This window comes from Notolepis coatsorum, assembly GCF_963971535.1.
Source record: "Notolepis coatsorum genome assembly, chromosome: 7".
Lineage (NCBI taxonomy): Eukaryota > Metazoa > Chordata > Actinopteri > Aulopiformes > Paralepididae > Notolepis > Notolepis coatsorum.
In genome coordinates this window covers 17,668,144-17,686,624 of record NC_140171.1, presented here as the reverse complement: position 1 = coordinate 17,686,624, position 18,481 = coordinate 17,668,144, and the positions used below count along the sequence as shown (strand labels likewise).

Here is an 18,481-nt window from a genome sequence, read left to right as displayed (position 1 = left end):
TGTGTGTGTGTGTGTGTGTGTGTGTGTGTGTGTGTGTGTGTGTGTGTGTGTGTGTGTGTGTGTGTGTGTGTGTGTGTGTGTGTGTGTGTGTGTGTGTGTGAGATATATAGAGAGAGAGGGGGGGCTTTGGTAGACTATTGCATTGGTCCATTCATTGAAGATGAACGCAATGCGACATCCTTTACTAGGCTCACCCACCAACAGTGCAGGTGCTGAACTGCTGATCCGAATGTATAGGTAAAAACCATATTATGCGTTTTCATCAATAAAAAAATGGCCAAAAGAAATTGCGCGCTCGCATTCACTGGGGGCAGACAAATACATTCTTTCATGGGGCCCAGAATCTGGAGCTACACCCCTGTTCGTACCCATTCTGCAATCTGTTAATACAATTTTCAATCAATCAATCCCTCCCCCCTCCCCCTCACCAGAGCCCACACGAGCTGAGTAGGGGGTATCTGCAGAGCCGCAGAGCCAGGCTGGACGGGTTGGAGGCGGGGCTTCGTGGTCTGGACAAGTATTAGTGGTCTGGACAAGTATTGCGGATGAGGGGGGGGGGGGGGGGGCTCTCTCGCTATGTGTTGGAGTGCGCAATGTGTATGCGCATGCGTGTGGACTGGAGCATGTGAGAGTATAAAGAGTCCATTTTTTTAAACCCGTCCAATCTTTCGCCGTCGACTAAAGACTCACTACTTCAACCATTATCTAAATAAAAAAAATCTAACCCTAACTAACCTTACTGTCATGCACTTGTCCTAATAAACTAACCTACACTGTAGCACTCAACACTTTATGAACATTGTTACTCAGCTGATAGAGTTGTGCCCTTCCTGATGGCTTGTCGTACAGAACTTGTAAGTCGATTTGGATAAAAGCGTCGGCTAATCATAAATGTCTAGATGTAACATTACTGTCTATGTACCTATGTAAACGAGACAAAAGTTAAGTTTACTCTATTATTTCGCTGTCGACTAAAGACTCACTTCTTCAACCATTATCTGAATAAAAAAAATCTAACCCTAACTAACCTTACTGTCATGCACATGTAACGGAGGTACCGCAGTATATCCACAGTCACGGGTACAAGTAGTGACGTGGCTGTGGATGGTAAGCGGTACTGCAAGTAAAACTCACTCCCCAGAGGCATCCAGACCCGGAAGCAAGAAGTGAATTCACTTCTTGCTTAGTGGTCTGTGATGCCGCCCGCGACGCCGGCGTCCGGGGTTCAACTCCCACTCAGGGCGATCCCTTAACAGGGGTCGAATCGACTTTAAACACAACGCAGACAAGATCACACCGGCTACACGTGGTGCCGTGACCCGGATGCCCTGGGTGGAGTGAGTTTAGTGGGGTGAGTGTAACGGAGGTACCGCAGTATATCCACAGTCACGGGTACAAGTAGTGACGTGGCTGTGGATGGTAAGCGGTACTGCAAGTAAAACTCACTCCCCAGAGGCATCCAGACCCGGAAGCAAGAAGTAGTGGTCTGTGATGCCGCCCGCGACGCCGGCGTCCGGGGTTCAACTCCCACTCAGGGCGATCCCTTAACAGGGGTCGAATCGACTTTAAACACAACGCAGACAAGATCACACCGGCTACACACATTACTGTCTATGTACCTATGTAAACGAGACAAAAGTTAAGTTTACTCTATTATTTCGCCGTCGACTAAAGACTCACTTCTTCAACCATTATCTGAATAAAAAAAATCTAACCCTAACTAACCTTACTGTCATGCACTTGTCCTAATAAACTAACCTACACTGTAGCACTCAACACTTTATGAACATTGTTACTGAGACGAAAGTTAAGTTTACTCTATTATTACTAGATCTGGTATGTCATAAATGTCTAGATGTAACATTACTGTCTATGTACCTATGTAAACGAGACGAAAGTTAAGTTGAAAATGGGGGAAGGTAAGTTGAAAATGGGGGATCTATGTAAACTAGCATGGCTTTGTCATTATTCCAATCCGTCCAGCCTGGCTCTGCGGCTCTGCAGATACCCCCTATGCACGAGCTCCATGTAACGCGGAAGTGTAGGGGTCTATAGTGACGTACTTCCGTTCTCTCCACATTATGCCCGAGTCTGACCAGCAGTCCATGGGGTCTAACCTGCCTAGACGTTGGTGTAGAACAGTCTTCCTCGACAATTATCTCTAAGGACTTTCTACGCCCGATGATAATACTAACGTTAAAGCTTTAAGAAAACTCAATAGCAAGTTATTTTCCAGAGAGACTAGCAAGCTAGTAGTTGGTTTACTTTGGTTAGTTAACGTTTAGCTAGTTTGAGCTAAAACAAACCGTCAGCCATGGCCAAGGTACAGGTATTGAATGTCGCCGTGTTGGACAATCCAAGTCCTTTCAGAAACCCTTTTCAGTTCGAGATCACGTTTGAATGCATGGAGGATTTGCCAGAAGGTGGGTAACGTTTGACGTTATTGTTTGTAGCCAGGCCAGCGTTATTAGTTTAGCTTGCTAGCTGTTAGCCGTTCGGCTTTTTGTGTTGCACTTGTAACGTTATGCACGTCTGATAATGTGATTAACTTCGCGGCTTGAGGACCAGAACCAACTGTCTTTGTCTTTCTTTCCATGATATGTATAACGTTATATTTGATTAAATCGTTGATGTTTGATCACGGTCTTTGACATATTTTGTTGAAATTTGGCGCTGGCGCGGTTTGCATATTACCACGCCTTCCTCTAGCGATTGGTTGTTTCTTGACATGTGGGTTGTTCTCCGGCGTGTTTGCGAGCAGCCGGTTGGTTCGTCTGACTGTTGTCCAATTTCAATCATCACGATATGCGGGAAAGTCGTTGTGAGGTTAGGCAGGGACAGACCGATGTTACAGTTTTCCCGACATCGAAAGAAATTGTCTGATTATGACATGTGTGTATGTCATAAATGTCATGATGAATTGAAAATGGGGGACCCTGATGTAAACAAGACGAAAGACTTTCTCTGGTCTGCATCCCCTTAACTCCCAACATTTTTGGAAATTTGCTTATTTGCCATCTACCCTGGAGTTAAGACAAGAATATACATACCTTGTTTCGTCTCTGTACATGCACCGTTAGCCTAGCTTAGTGTAACTGGAAGTGGGTTCCTCCATTAGCCTAGTTCCCAACGTCTTCCTATTCCTACTGCATGCACAGAGAAGAAAAAGGTATGCATATTCTTGTCTAACTCCAGGGTAGATGGCAAATAACCTAATTTCCCAAAATGTTGGAGTTTTCCTTTAACAATTGTGTGCATTGAGCTGTACTGTGTGTACCCATTCTGCAAAATGTTAATACAAGTGTTCAATCAAATTCAATCAAGGTCTCTAGTGTGGCCTGTAATTTATTTCCATTACATGAATTTGAACTTGAAAGAAAGTTGTGAGGTGGTCTTGAACCAGTAGAAAGAGTCATGGGGTAGTCATGAACCAGTAGAAAGAGTCATGGGGTAGTCTTGAACCAGTAGAAAGAGTCATGGGGTAGTTATGAACCAGTAGAAAGAGTCATGGGGTAGTCATGAACCAGTAGAAAGAGTCATGGGGTAGTCATGAACCAGTAGAAAGAGTCATGGGGTAGTCATGAACCATTAGAAAGGGTCATGGGGTAGTCATGAACCATTAGAAAGGGTCATGGGGTAGTCATGAACCAGTAGAAAGAGTCATGGGGTGGTCATGAACCAGTAGAAGGAGTCATGGGTGGCCATGGACCAGTAGAAAGAGTCATGGAGTGGACACTTTTTTTAATTTATTCATTCATTAAATTCCAAAGATATATCATACGCTATTCAGACTTTTCAGAGGTTTCGAATTTCTAAGAGTTTCGAGAGTTTCGATTTAGACCTTTTTAGTGAATCCCTCTCCACTGCTCGGAGGTTGTGCCAGGCTGTCTGTGCTCGGTACAAACAAAGCTAGTGGAAGACTAGAAGCTGTCCGGTGGGTTCTGTAACTCTCAGGCATTGAAAAACGGGAATACACAATTTGACAATTTCAGTAATTAGGCTGACTCTTTCGAATTTCTATCCCAAAAACGACGTAGTGGATCTTTTTAAATTAGCCACGTTCAAGCGACGGGGCATCGGCATAAATCCTGTGATACTGTGTCACCATCGCGATTCCCAGGTAATGAACTCTTTGTCTGACTCTGCTCTCTCCTGTTTGCCGTCAGATCTGGAGTGGAAGATCATCTACGTGGGCTCTGCTGAGAGCGAGGAGTACGACCAGACTCTGGACTCTGTCCTGGTCGGCCCGGTGCCGGCAGGCAGACACATGTTCGTCTTCCAGGTGAGTTCTGTTACTGTTACATCAGACTCGGACATCAGGCTCTTAGTTGACCGCTAATCAGACATTAGGCTCTTAGTTGACTGCTGAACAGACATTAAGCTCTTAGTTGACTGCTGATCAGACATTAAGCTCTTAGTTGACTGCTGATCAGACATTAAGCTCTTAGTTGACTGCTGATCAGACATTAGGCTCTTAGTTGACTGCTGATCAGACATTAGGCTCTTAGTTGACCGCTGATCAGACATTAAGCTCTTAGTTGACTGCTGATCAGACATTAGGCTCTTAGTTGACCGCTGATCAGACATTAAGCTCTTAGTTGACTGCTGATCAGACATTAGGCTCTTAGTTGACTGCTGATCAGACATTAGGCTCTTAGTTGACTGCTGATCAGACATTAGGCTCTTAGTTGACTGCTGATCAGACATTAGGCTCTTACACCCCCAACTTAAACACCCATTGGACGAGGTACATGACACAGTACATGAGATGCGTGGTTTTTAGTGAATCCCCTTCATACCCCACTGCTCGGAGGTTGTGCCAGGCTGTCTGTGCTCGGGAGAAACACAGTTAGTGGAAGACTAGATGCTCCCTACAGAGTGTCTGTGGGTTCTCTAACTCTCAGGCCTTGAAACGGGAATACACAATTTTAGTAATTTAGCTGACTCTTTTATCCAAAGCGACTTACAGATTGATACACACATGCATTAGTTATACTGGGGGCAGAGTACTCTCTCAATCTATTGCATCTTGTGTAGAAGAAGTTCCTTAGTTAAGGCCTTAAAGGTGCTGTAACCTGTAAGTGGTATTTTTGGTCAAAATAAGTGTACATTCCAACAGCCTCTCTGCAGTAAACAGAAAATACTTTTTCTGGTATCCCGTTCTCACTTTATCCAATCAGGAGAGATATCTTTACTTATTTCAAGAAATCTTCTAAGCCAAATTTGCTTACTGCACTGGTAGATTATTTTACTTGTTTCAAGGACACATTTGCTTAAAACTAGTTTTTATTTCTTATTTTTGTCAGGCCATTTTTGCAGTCTTCCTCTCCTGATTGGATGAAGTGGGAACGGGATACCAGAAAATGTATGTTGTGTTTACTGCAGAGCAGGAGGGACTGGGAGACCAGTGGCTACTATTGTTAGGAACATTCTAGAAAATTAGTGCCGCCCGAACATTCTGGAACGTGTGTGATGATGTCATGGCAGTACATTCTAGAACCTTAGTTCTGCCCGATCATTCTGGAACGTTGGTGATGATGTCATAGTAGTACCTTCTAGAACCTCTAACATTCCTATTTAAGCATTCTGGTTAGCTTTCTAGTAATGTCCACCTTCCATTGGGGCAGCCAGCCACAGGCCGGCACTCCTCATCTGGAGTAAGAGGGGAGGAGAGAGGGGTGATGGATAAGGAGAGAGGGGTGATGGATAAGGGGAGAGGGTTGAGGGGGAGAGGTGAATGAGGAGAGAGGGATATTATTCAGTTCATCAATGACATGATTGTAAAGCTGCACACATTCCATGATGCTCACTTTAGTCCAAAAACATAAATCAGACCTCTTTCATTGTCACTCGTGTCCTGTCTTGGGTTGACCTGTGTTGTCTCTGTGAGGGCAATAACATCTCCAGCACACCTCATTCTGTGAAAAAAACACAAAAAGCTGAGTATTAGCTAAGCATAGACGGATAATAATAATAGTTCATTTATGGAGCATCTTTCATACATAAAATGCAGCTCAAAGTGGATTTTATTGACAACAAACATAACAACTTTGACAGATCAACATTTGTATTTGCCTTGTCAGGGATAAAACGAAAAGTCCAGGACTTATTTACTAGCCCTGCTATCAATCCAGTCCAGAGTATAAGCTAACGTTATGATACAGAAAGCTAACGTTATGATGCAGAAAGCTAAGGCCTAACAAAAATAATAGTTGGTTTCCGTTTGCCGACCGACCCTGCCGATTTAGGTGCAACCCAATATATTTTATGAGTTTTAAATTTTTATTTTTATTTTTTTTGGAACGTATGGATGGAAAATGTTCTTCTTTCTCACATATTGAACGATTGATGGGTGATGGTCAAATAGGCCATAGTATTGTATCCATAGCTATAATATAGAATATAGTTATAGCTCTACAAACAAGGTGACTCAGTCCTATATTTTAACGTGTGGCAATGCGACCACAGGGCCATGGCTAATCCCCGGTGCTGAATGAGTTAAGAGTCACCTTTTATTTTACAAAAAGTGATGTTTGGTGAAAGTTAGATTTGCACTTTATTAAATTCATTCTTGTTGATCAAGAGGCACCTATTTGTTTTAAGTGAAGTTTGGTGAAAAAGCAAGTTATTGCACTATTAATCCTAATAGGGACATTCATCTTTGTTTGATCAAGAGTAACCTTTTATATATATATATAGGGCTGCACGATTTTGGGAAATAATCTAATTGCCATCTTTCTGACAGATATTGCGATTACATTTGCGATTATAATATATATATTTTTAAGCAGTCCCACAGAGGTTTATTGTGAAATGCGGCTTCCATCTGGCCTACGCGGTGGGTCTTTTCAGGACACCGAGCCTGAACATTTTTCTTTTCACCTGGGAATCGATACCGGTACCGAACGGTACCTTTTTTTGTACTTTACTCTCCCTCTCTGAAGTCTAAACTTCACAACACACAATCTAAAACCCCTTACCTCCCTCTCCGAAACCGATCTTGTATTTCAATGGGACTTCCTGGTTAAATAAATGTAAAAGAAAAAATAATAATAATTGCATTTTTGCGTTTTTTTTTGTGTTTTGATAATTGCATCATTCCAAATTGCGATTTCGATTTAAAATCGATGAATCGTGCAGCCCTAATATATACTGTATATATTAGAATTTTCTTTTTTTAAGTGAGCATTGGTGAAAGTTAGCATTTCAATCTTGGTTTGATAATTATTTTGTGTCAAATAAAAACAAAGCTTACTTGAATGATTTCCTTGGCATTTCTAGTTTTTAAGAGAAAAAATCGATTAAAATCGAAAATCAAATGTGGTGTGAAAAAATCGGAGATTTTATTTTTAGGCCATATCGCCCAGCCCTAACTCGGGTATGGCGCTCAAACCGCTGGCGAGATAACCCGACTTTACTCGGGCATGGCGCCCAATGTGTTAATATCGCAATACTGCCATATCGCAATATATTTTTAATCGCAATACTATCGTATCGTGAGGCCTCTGGTGATTCCCACCCCTAATCACTAGGAGTGGAACGGTACGGTACGCATGTACACCGTTCGGCACAACCTCCACGGTTCGGGGCGTGTGTGTATTGTTTGGTTCAGGGGATGCACAAAAAAAAAATTAATTTGGCACGGAGGTGGGAGAAGTGACACGCTCGCTGCTGGCAGCAGCAGCAGGTGTTAGTAAGTTTGTGGAAATGGCAAGCGCAATATAAATCAATCTTCATTACTACTTTAAAAACATAGCCATTAACATTACATAGGCCTACACCCATCTTGTGCCATAACTCAATATTTAAATGTTAGTCTAAATAAATGTAGACGGACAATGTACGTATTTTAAAAATAGAATGAACAGAGCAGTGTTGTTTTGAAACAGTACAGTGTGTTAGTTTGATTTATGCTGCATTTTATATTGATGGCCTTCTAATTAGTTTGTTTATTTATTTATTTTAAATAACACTGACACTTTCCTTTTGATAAGAAATCCAGCCATATTCATTGTATTTCAAATACTGCACTTTAATTTTAAGCGGAAAACGAATCTTTCCATTAACACTTTCAGTGCCAGCAGGGGGCACACGATTTAGTGATTGAATGCCCACCATCCACTTCAATGTTAGCGTTAATAACGCCTAATCTATGTGTAACTGAGGGGTACAATTCCCTGACTGTATTACTAGATATGATACTTACTACCACTACCTTTGTACTTAATATTCGGCCACCCAGTACTCGGCATAAATATATTATGATGAACACTGTCACGTAGATGAAACGGATCCAACACAAATGTACGAATTAGAAATAGGTCTTTATTTCTACACAGCGATGGTGTGTAGAGCAAGCACTTAATCAAATCAATCACATTTATGAATGGGAATTAGTATGCACTTTTATGGCAAGAGTATTCGTCGGTATATCAATAGAGAATGTCCAATCTCTGAAGGCGCAGGTGGTACATATACGACCTGGAATAGTTAAGGGATAACAGCAATGATACTTTAATGATTATAGACTGGATACACTAGGGGGGGTTAATCCGGTCGCTTGTAAGCCGACAGGAGTAGGAAGGGGGGGGGGGGGGGGTAGAGTCCGGCTGCCTCATCCGGCCAAGGGTATCCCAGGTGAACCCACTGTAGTGCCGTTCAATGCGCCGGCGATCCTTGGACCACAGATGAAAGCAGGTGGACTCTCTGTGAGCCGGCTCTCTCCGGTCCACGGGGGAGAGACGTGAAGCGACCTCGTCTTGCAGAGCGTCTCCTCACCTTGCGTCCTCTCCAGGGGGGGGGGTTCCAACACACGGCAGTGTCGGGGGTCTTTATCCATGGAATAATCAACGTATACAAAGCATAATCCGTGCCTGGGAAGGCGGGTTGTCGTCGGTAGAATAATCCGGTATACAGGTCCACTCGCTCGTCGGCTCTGGGGCTCCTCGGGTGCAATCTCACATGGGGTCGATCATCCTGGTTAAGCAGCCAGTTTTCTGCCCGATACGATGGGGTACTGACTACGGTAGTATTGATATATATTAACAGACTATTATTAGCTTAATAGACTACGTCCAACTCGACGATATAGTGCCAAATATGACTATTCAAATATTAATATACACGATGTCTCAATACCGATGGTAGGCCGAACTTGGCCTTACTCCCACACGTGGCGTCGCGGGGAGGCTTTACGTCTGTCACTCTATTGGAGGGTAAGAAACTGGACTGAAAAGGAAGTCCTACTTTAGTAGCGCAGTATATATACGCACTATGAACAAATAGTCCCATTAGGTAGCCAGATTCCTACGCGGAACTAGGACTTGTTCGTACATGTTGAGCGGTACGTTTGAACTGGGTCTGGGGGGTATAGCAGCCTGGCACCAAGGTCTCGACCAATAGTAGAATGGAGACTATTATGGGATGTTCAGTAGGCTAGAATGGATATTCAATGCATATTGTACAAGGAATATACAAGGGATATCAGGGAATATTAGAGAATATACAAATACAATTAAATATATATATATAATAAATATATATATTCGGTTTAATCTGGCCCTTCACAACACTATGTTTTAAATGTGGCTATGTGTCTAATCTGCCCATCGCTTATCAATGACTCGTTTTCCAGTCAACATTGTTGAAGCGGATTGTTTTTTTATCGGTTAATTTTCGTTTGATAGCATTTTGAAAAGCCCTCGTTTTCAAGGAAAATAAAGAGTCCATGATAAAAGACGTTTACTGGAATATTCTAGAATACCCAAAAACGTTGTAATTTTTCGGCCTAATTATGAATAGTTTTCAAATAAACGCTAGATTATCGATAGTATATGTGTACGTATGCACGCTGGGGCCGCAAGCTGAAAATTGATTATCTGAGTTCCTCATCAGCGATCGTGCACACACACACACACACACACACACACACATAGGGGACACGTTGATATCTCAGCGAATACAACTCTGATTATCCCAAGACTGGTAAAATAGATTCCTTACCTCAGATCAGATGTTCTCCAAAAAGATCATTCCAATTCCTGATCGCCATTCCAAAAATGGATCACTACTGTCTACTATCGATTGGCTACTGTGAATATATATTCCAGGCTGTTCTGAGGGTCCACAATGAATCCGATCGGCTCGGGTTACATGCCTGAGAAGTAAAATGTGGATTCCGGATTTTTCTTTTCTCATCCATTTTCATTGAGTCCATTCCAAAAGGGTGCATTACCATCTGGGAGACAATAGGGGGCGGTTTTTTCACATCTGGGCTCCTACAGGGGCTGCATACCAACGGGAGACTCGGTTGATGAAGTATGAATTCAGATCGTTAATAAAAAAATAAAACGCTAATAAACGTTGTGGGCATTCAGGCATTGGGCTGATAAAACGTGATATGACGTGATGAGCACTGAAAGTGTTAAGAACTGACAATCAGGGAATTTAAACATTGTTGACATTGTTTTTTTGTGTTTATTTTAAAGAAAGGAAAGTCTCTGTGGGGAACCAACTTCCCCCCACAGTCAGCTGAAAAGAGGATGTCATCAGAGCAGCATAACTGGACCACATTGTACCACTTTAACATAACCTTTAATCAGAGCAGCATAACTGTACCACATTGTACCACTTTAACATAACCTTTAATCAGAGCAGCATAACTGGACCACATTGTACCACTTTAACATAACCTTTAATCAGAGCAGCATAACTGGACCACATTGTACCACTTTAACATAACCTTTAATCAGAGCAGCATAACTGGACCACATTGTACCACTTTAACATAACCTTTAATCAGAGCAGCATAACTGGACCACATTGTACCACTTTAACATAACCTTTAATCAGAGCCGCATAACTGTACCACATTGTACCACTTTAACATAACCTTTAATCAGAGCAGCATAACTGTACCACATTGTACCACTTTAACATAACCTTTAATCAGAGCAGCATAACTGTACCACATTGTACCACTTTAACATAACCTTTAATCAGAGCCGCATAACTGGACGTCATGTAGAATGCCTACTTTTACTTTAGATACTTAAGTACATTCAATAGCAAATGCTTCTCTACTTCTACTCAAGTAGGATGCAGGACTTTTACTTTTACCAGAGTACTCCTTTATCTGGGTATTTCTATTTTACTTGGTAAAGGAACTGTGTACTTCTTCCACCATTGATCATTTGTCAGTGGCTTTGGATAAAAGCGTTGGCTGAACGACTTGTTTTATTTATTTAACCAGGCGGGTCAATTAACCCTTTCACTGCCACACTACAGAAGGTTAACCCTTTACTATCACACTACAGACATTTAACCTTTCACTGCCACACTACAGAAGGTTAACCCTTTACTATCACACTACAGACATTTAACCTTTCACTGCCACACTACAGAAGGTTAACCCTTTACTATCACACTACAGAAGGTTAACAGTCTGTAGTGTGATAGTAAAGGCCGGTTAACCGTCTGTAGTGTGATGGTAAAGGCCGGTTAACCTTCTGTAGTGTGGCAGTGAAAGGGTTTACCCTTTGTCGTGCTGCAGTGAAAGGGTTAACCTTCTGTGTATTGTCGCAGTGAAGGGTTAACCGTTCGGTAGTGCGGCAGTGAAAGGGTTAAGAACATTAATAAGAATGTAAACGATGTCCCCTCCTCCAGGCCGACGCCCCCAACACCGGGCTGATCCCGGAGAGCGACGCGGTCGGGGTGACCGTGGTCCTCATCACCTGCACGTACCGCGGACAGGAGTTCATCCGCATCGGCTACTACGTCAACAACGAGTACACGGAGCCGGAGCTACGAGAGAACCCGCCCGTCAAGCCAGACTACACTCAGGTAACGCGCACGCACATGCGGTCAAAATGAAGTCTGCCTTTAAGGTCCTGGGGGACTGCCTGGGCCCTTTCACCTCTAACCTGCTTTTAATCTCCTTTTCCATCTCTTATTCAGTCCTGTTTTGTATTGAAGTCTTTAGCGAACGGTTTTCTCTTAAATATAAATATAGATAAAGGTTTTATGTAATCGTTTACATTTAAAAAAAGATTATATATATATATATATATATATATATTAATTAGAGGTGGGCATAGATTCATTCTTTTAATCTAGATTAATCGATCTGCAATCCTGGAAAATGGCAAAAAAAAAAAAAAAAAAAAACCCGCCGAAGGCATTCAAAATATGTGTGTTCTACCCAAATAATGACCAGAAGTAAGTCCTTACTTTTTCTTTCCTCCTTACGTTTCTCAGGCCAGGTGGCCCGGCCATTACACCATAAGCCCATCTCCCGTTTCCAAAATGCATTACAGACTGTTTGAAAAAAGCTGTTTTGCTATGATAATTGGTAATGAAATATCAAAATAATGTTCAATAAGATGTACTTGTGTTTAATAAATTGTTTTATTCAGAACACAAATAATGTTACCAGTACAGTCACTCAGTAGCTATGTGACATGGCTTGACTCGATCAGTCCAATCTCTACTTCTCCTTCTTCCACCAGTCACTCAGGCAGCCAGACCAGCTTGTTCACATTGGCTTGTGACAAACTAGCTCTCTTCTTCTGTACAATATGGCCTGATAAAGAGAACAGTCTCTCGCATGGGACAGTTGAGTTGAGGCAGGGGTCCCCAAGTACTTCAGGGCAATGTGGGCCAGCTTACCATAGACAGCAGTGTGGTCTGACCACCACTTCAGTGGACACTGATCCAAGCTGGCACTTGGCTCTAAACTTTGAGAATAGATTAACGGCGCTAATTTTTTTTTATCACGCGATAAGAGTCCGCCGTTAACTTAGCCCAGTAACGGCGTTAACGGCCCGGCCTTAATATATATATAATACATCCACAGACCTTTTAGAAAGGTGCAGAATAAAAGTATTGCTTCCCCCCCCAAAACAATTGTTGTTTAATGAATTTATCATTCAATTATTCATACGGTCCGGGGGGGCCCCAGTGGCGCACCCAGGGCTCTACAGTGCAACCATTTTACTCTCATTTGCCCCTAATAATATATGTGTGTGCGAACCTGAAAAATCCATTACTCGCACAGTGTGCGAGTGAAGATTACAAACTCTGTAGTGCTTTTTTCTCTCCGCTGCTAATCGTTCAAAAACGACAAGTCCCACATTGCACTCAAGCCAATGGTCCAATCACAGTAGAGCAGGGGTCGGCAATAGGCGGGCCGAAATTGGCCTGCCAGCAATAATTTCTGGCCCATCAGTTTATTTTGAGAATATATTTATTTTATTTTCATATTTTTATTATGCATACTTTATGTTTTATCCATGTTGAGCGTGAATAACAGGGATAGGCAGTGAGGTGCAATGTACCGTATATATAGGCTTGCTCAAAGTGAGGTGGACAGCGTGTGGTGCTGAAATGGGAAACACGAGTCCATGAAATAAAAACACCAGTTCAGTAAGTCATTCAAGCTTTATCTTTACTCATGACTGACGGCACCACACATGCATGTGAACAGTAATGCAATTAAAAACAATGCAAAAATAATGCAATTAACTTTAAACAAAAAGAGTGCTTGAAGAAGCTCCTGAAATGATGGCACTATAAGGTATTTTAATTACGAGACATTCGGAAGTCCATTAGCTCCATTTCCAGTGCAGCCTCATCTAACAAGGTTAACTATCATAATCGATCGTCCCACTGTATTCCTTTATCCGTAATTGATCAGTCTCCCCAGTTAGTAGCTAGATTAATATATTTAGCGGAAGTGTCAATAATCGATCGCGGGGGATTCCCCAATCTGGATGCGTCAGCCCCAGTCTCCTCCGTAGACCAGACCGTCTCATTTAACAAGACGAGGCTTGTTTGAGATTCAATAAGTATAATAATAAGTAAGACAACGGATAAGTTTAACTAATTCCATATAAATCTATAGTTTTAACATTCAACATTAAACCGGTCCGTGGCCGTCCGATAGACGGTTGCGCGTGCGTAATGTAGGATAGACCGATAGAGAGGCACTTTATAATACAATGGGGAAAAAAGACAAAGGTATAATGTTCAGTGCATGTATATGTCGTTTACAGTTTATTATGCCACCTATGCAGCTCGTTTATTTTGACTATCATTATATTAAATTAGCCATTGTTTTTGGTTCTGGCCCACCATTCAATGGCTTGGGGAAAAATTGGCCCGCCGCCAAACCTAATTGCCGACCCCTGCAGTAGAGTGACGTGACTGGTCATTTCATGACCAATCGGAAGCTTTCATTTGCTTTTTTACTTCCGGAAAGTCCGCCATTGCACTATGCAAGACTTTCCAGAGACAGTAACATTAAGTTTTATGTAACTTATTCTAGTCTTACCAATAGCAATAGATTTTAGAACACCTAGATTTATCGATAGCAATAGTAATATAACGTTAATGCAACTAAACGAATGCCTTGCTTTGTTAATCATAACGTTGATGCAGTAGCGTATGTCGTTGTGTTGGCTGTAACGGACATGAGAATAACATAACACTGTGTACACATTAAAATTGTGATAATCGATTCTAACATTTTCAAATCGATGCAGTTGAATTTTCCCCTTAGGATCGATGCATTGCGATGCATTGTTACACCCCTACACCAAAGTCACTGGCCCACTGTGCGTGTGTGTGTGCTAACTTGGCTAGCGTTATCAACAGCAGAGGTGGGTGCAGGCGGAATGTCAATCAATGGTCTACCTGACACGCAAACTACAGTATTTCAATAGTCAACCCTGAAAGGATTATTTTTCTAGAAGAGCAACACTAGCCAAAACATAGGCATTGTATGCATAAAAGGGGCTAAAGTTAAGTGACTGTTACTTTTGTAGCAGTAGTTAAATGTCACTGCCTTTTTTATTAGGCGTAGATGTTGGCTACAACTTTGCCACAGTAGGCATTAATCACTTAATAGTTCAAATGTCTGTGTCCCATTCCCGTTTGCACACGCAGATACACACACACGCACACAGTGGGCCAGTGACGTTGGTGGTATGTGCTATTGCACAGATGTGTGTCCCGTTTGCACACGCACGCACAGTACAAATATACATTTATTTAAAAAAAATACAAATACAAAAAAAAATGTATTTGAAATATTTTCACTGTGCTCCTAAATATTTTTGTGTGCTCCTAAATTTCTTTGTGTGCTCCTGAATTTTTTCATTTAGGAGCACATGTGCTCCTTGGGAAAAAGGTTAGCGTAGAGCCCTGGCACCATGTAAATGCGCTTGCGTTGTAATCGCAACGTCCTGGGTTCGAATCCGGCCCAGGGACATCATGTGTTGCAGGTCCTCCCCATCTCTCTCTCTCTCTCTCTCTCCCAAATGTCCACCTCCCTACAGAGTGTCTGTGGGTTCTCCAACTCTCATGCATTGAAAACGGGAATACACAATTTCAGTAATTTAGTACGAGTCTTTTAGCGACTTACAGATTGATACACACATGCATTAGTTATACTGCCCAGTACTCTCTCAAACTATTGGATCTTGTGTAGAAGAAGTTCCTTGGTTAAATGGTGCTTTTATATAGAGCTTTTATCCAAAGCGCTTTACAATTTGTTCCTCACATTTGACCCTTGACTCACACAATTCACACACCGACGGCAGAGGCAACCATGCAAGGTGCCAACCTGCTCATCGGGAGCAGTTAGGGGTGAAGTGTCTTGCTCAAAGACACTTCGACACGCTGCCCGGGAGGAGCGGGAATCGAACCGGGAACCTTCCGGATTACCAGACGACTGCTCTATCTCCCTAGCCACTGTCGCCCCCAGTGCTAGATTGAGAAGGGGCTGTCTCTCAGAGATCAAATTAATGAACGTTTATCAACGGACATTCATACACGGCAACGCACCTCTGAAAAAGCCGCACCTGACTATAAGCCGCAGCAGCTAAATTGAATGATGTGTACATATATAAGCCGCACTGGACTATAAGCCACATGTGTTTTAATGTTTAATTGTAAGGAGTGGAGCCTGCGGCTTAATTTGACTCAACACGGGAAACCTCACCCGACACGGAAAGGATTGACAGATTGATTGCTCTTTCTCGATTCTGTGGGTGGTGGTGCATGGCCGTTCTTATATTGAGCTTTAAGTTCCCACCTCTACAGAGAATGACTCCCATTGGGACACAATACTGTCGGACAAATAACAAGAATTAACTAATTTACAAGTTGTATTAAGTTTAGCAAATAAGGGATAAATAACATTTCAATGCAGTAAAAAAAGCAATATTTCGATTTTCGGGTTTTGTCCACATATAAGCCGCACCGTTATATAAGCCGCAGGGTCAGGAAAAATGGGGGGAAAAAGCCGTGGCTTATAGTCCGAAAAGTACGGAATCAAACTATTTAATTTAACCTGCATGACACTTCTTTCTCTATTCGATAAAGTTTTACCCTGAGGGATGATTTACAACCCACTCCACATGTATACAGGCACAAGCATATACAAACCGGCTATACCTCCCTCCCTGCAGGGATCACTTAGGGTAATGCCACTATATTTCATGGATGGATTAAATCTGTCAATCATGCTTTAAAGAGAAAAATAAACATGTTCCAAGTTTTGTTTTATTTGTCACATATAATGTACATTTGAGTGGAATGCTTGGTTCTGTATGAGCCTCCTGGGATTGTGCTTCATACAGTAAAAACAAAAATAATAATAATAAAAAGACCAAACACTATACAAAATATACAAAACAGGCCGATGGGTGGCGCAGCGGACATTGCGCTCGTCACCAACGCAAGAGACACCGGTATCGAATCCGGCTGTCAGCGTTGCCTCCGGCTTTGTCCGGCCGTCATACTGACTCAATTGGCAGAGTTGGCGGGAGGGGAGTCGATGGGTGGTAATCTGGTCGTTGTGAACAGCGACTCCTACAGGTCGGTTGGGGCGCCTGCACATGAGAGTCCTCGCTGGCAGGTGAAAAGATGTGACTGGCTGCCTCCACATGTATCGGAGGGGACATGTGATGGGCTTCTATCCTCCCTACGACCGGCCAGTAGGGGGCACATGCGAGCAACAATCAAGACAGGGGAGGGGAGAATTGGCAGGGCTAAATTGGGATGGGAGAAAAATTGAAAATGGAGGAGAAAAAGTGGATTAAAAAAATATATATATATATATATATATACAAAACAAAAGTAGGAATGCATGCAATTATCTCTTTCTCTGTTGTTATGGCCCCGTTAGGCACATTAGAGGTATAGACTGCTAAGCAATGTCTTGCAAACCTAAATAAAATTACCTATGATGGGTGCGGGGGGAACACTCATGCCTGCCTTGAATGAGCCACTTTGTAGAGCTGGAGCATCATTCAAAGCCCTACATTGAATTTTCTTTCTCTCTCTCTCTCCCTCTACCCTTTCTCTACCTCTGCCCTATCTCTCTCTCTCTCAGCTCCAGAGGAATATCTTGGCATCTAATCCCCGTGTCACTCGTTTCCACATCAACTGGGAGGGCTCTGTGGACAAGATGGAGAACTGCGAGAACGTTGACCCCGCCCCCAACACCAGCAGCATGCTCCCGCCTTCCTGTTTACCCGGCAAGGCTCCGCCCCTAGGCCTGATGCCGGACAACTCCATGGACTGCATGTAGGACTGAGCCACATTTAGAATCCACACATATCTGGACACACACACACACACACACACAAACACACAAACACAAACACTCGTGGACAAGGACCCCTACCTATAAAGTCTTGGACCGGGACGGATAAGAAAACACACAAAACGCAGGACAGCGCATGGACGTACGGCGCGTGCTACACGGCGCCTGGACGGTACTCGACACGGCCTACATTTGGATGTGAACACAAACGGCGAGCGAAAACACTGAAGGCCACCTGCTCCTCGTGAATGTACATACCGGAGGATGGAACTGGACCTGTTAGAAACACTCTCTCTCACTCTCGCTCTCTCTCTCTCTCTCTCTCTCTCTCGACACACGCAGGACCAGCATTGCCTTACCGGTCCCCCTTCCCGCGGGTCGGTCTGAACACTTACATCCAGCTGACTCTTTCATCCGAAGCCACTTTAGCAAAATGAACCGCGGTTCTCAGAGTCGACCGGGGGGGGGGGGGGGGGGCTTGCGTCTCTTCCACGCAACCCTTGGAACTTTTTTTATGGGAACTCGTGGCCCCGTTTCTTAACTCGACGACGGTGCCGTTTGGCCGGTAGAGTCGTGCCACGTCTGTCGTCGTGTCACGGGACGTGCCCAGGCCAGTTTCCCCCCCCCCCCCCCTACTCGCACCAGTCTCACCAAGTCAAATATGAACACACAACCCCCCCCCCCCAAAAAGGTTGCGTATGCAGCTATTGCACTTGCAGTCTAAAGCCCTCAATTAAGGTCCTGAGTCTAGAGCCCTGCTCAAAATGCAGTGAATTCTAATGTTGACTAAATAGGAGGGAGAGAATCTGAAATATCAAGTTGACATCACTCCTATTAAGTTGATTCAACTGACCTAAACAACCCCGATGCTAT

The 18,481-nt window shown here is 43.0% G+C and overlaps 1 protein-coding gene across 1 annotated transcript; it reads left to right on the top strand.

Annotated features, from left to right (window-relative positions):
* The first annotated feature begins 2,099 nt into the window (after nucleotides 1-2,099).
* asf1bb (anti-silencing function 1Bb histone chaperone) lies at nucleotides 2,100-18,076 on the top strand. Its single transcript, XM_084318802.1, has 4 exons — nucleotides 2,100-2,423; nucleotides 4,167-4,282; nucleotides 11,665-11,841; nucleotides 17,396-18,076. Exons 1-4 carry the CDS (start codon nucleotides 2,315-2,317, stop codon nucleotides 17,591-17,593), a joined length of 600 nt encoding a protein of 199 aa, XP_084174928.1. The 5' UTR covers nucleotides 2,100-2,314; the 3' UTR covers nucleotides 17,594-18,076.
* The last annotated feature ends 405 nt before the right edge of the window (nucleotides 18,077-18,481 follow it).

Excerpts from the sequence above, each read along its gene's own strand:
- asf1bb (XM_084318802.1), top strand. The coding sequence starts at position 2,315 with ATGGCCAAGGTACAGGTATTGAATGTCGCCGTGTTGGACAATCCAAGT. Across the intron at positions 2,424-4,166 it reads CATGGAGGATTTGCCAGAAG|ATCTGGAGTGGAAGATCATC; the intron begins GTGGGTAACGTT and ends GTTTGCCGTCAG. Across the intron at positions 4,283-11,664 it reads GACACATGTTCGTCTTCCAG|GCCGACGCCCCCAACACCGG; the intron begins GTGAGTTCTGTT and ends CCCCTCCTCCAG.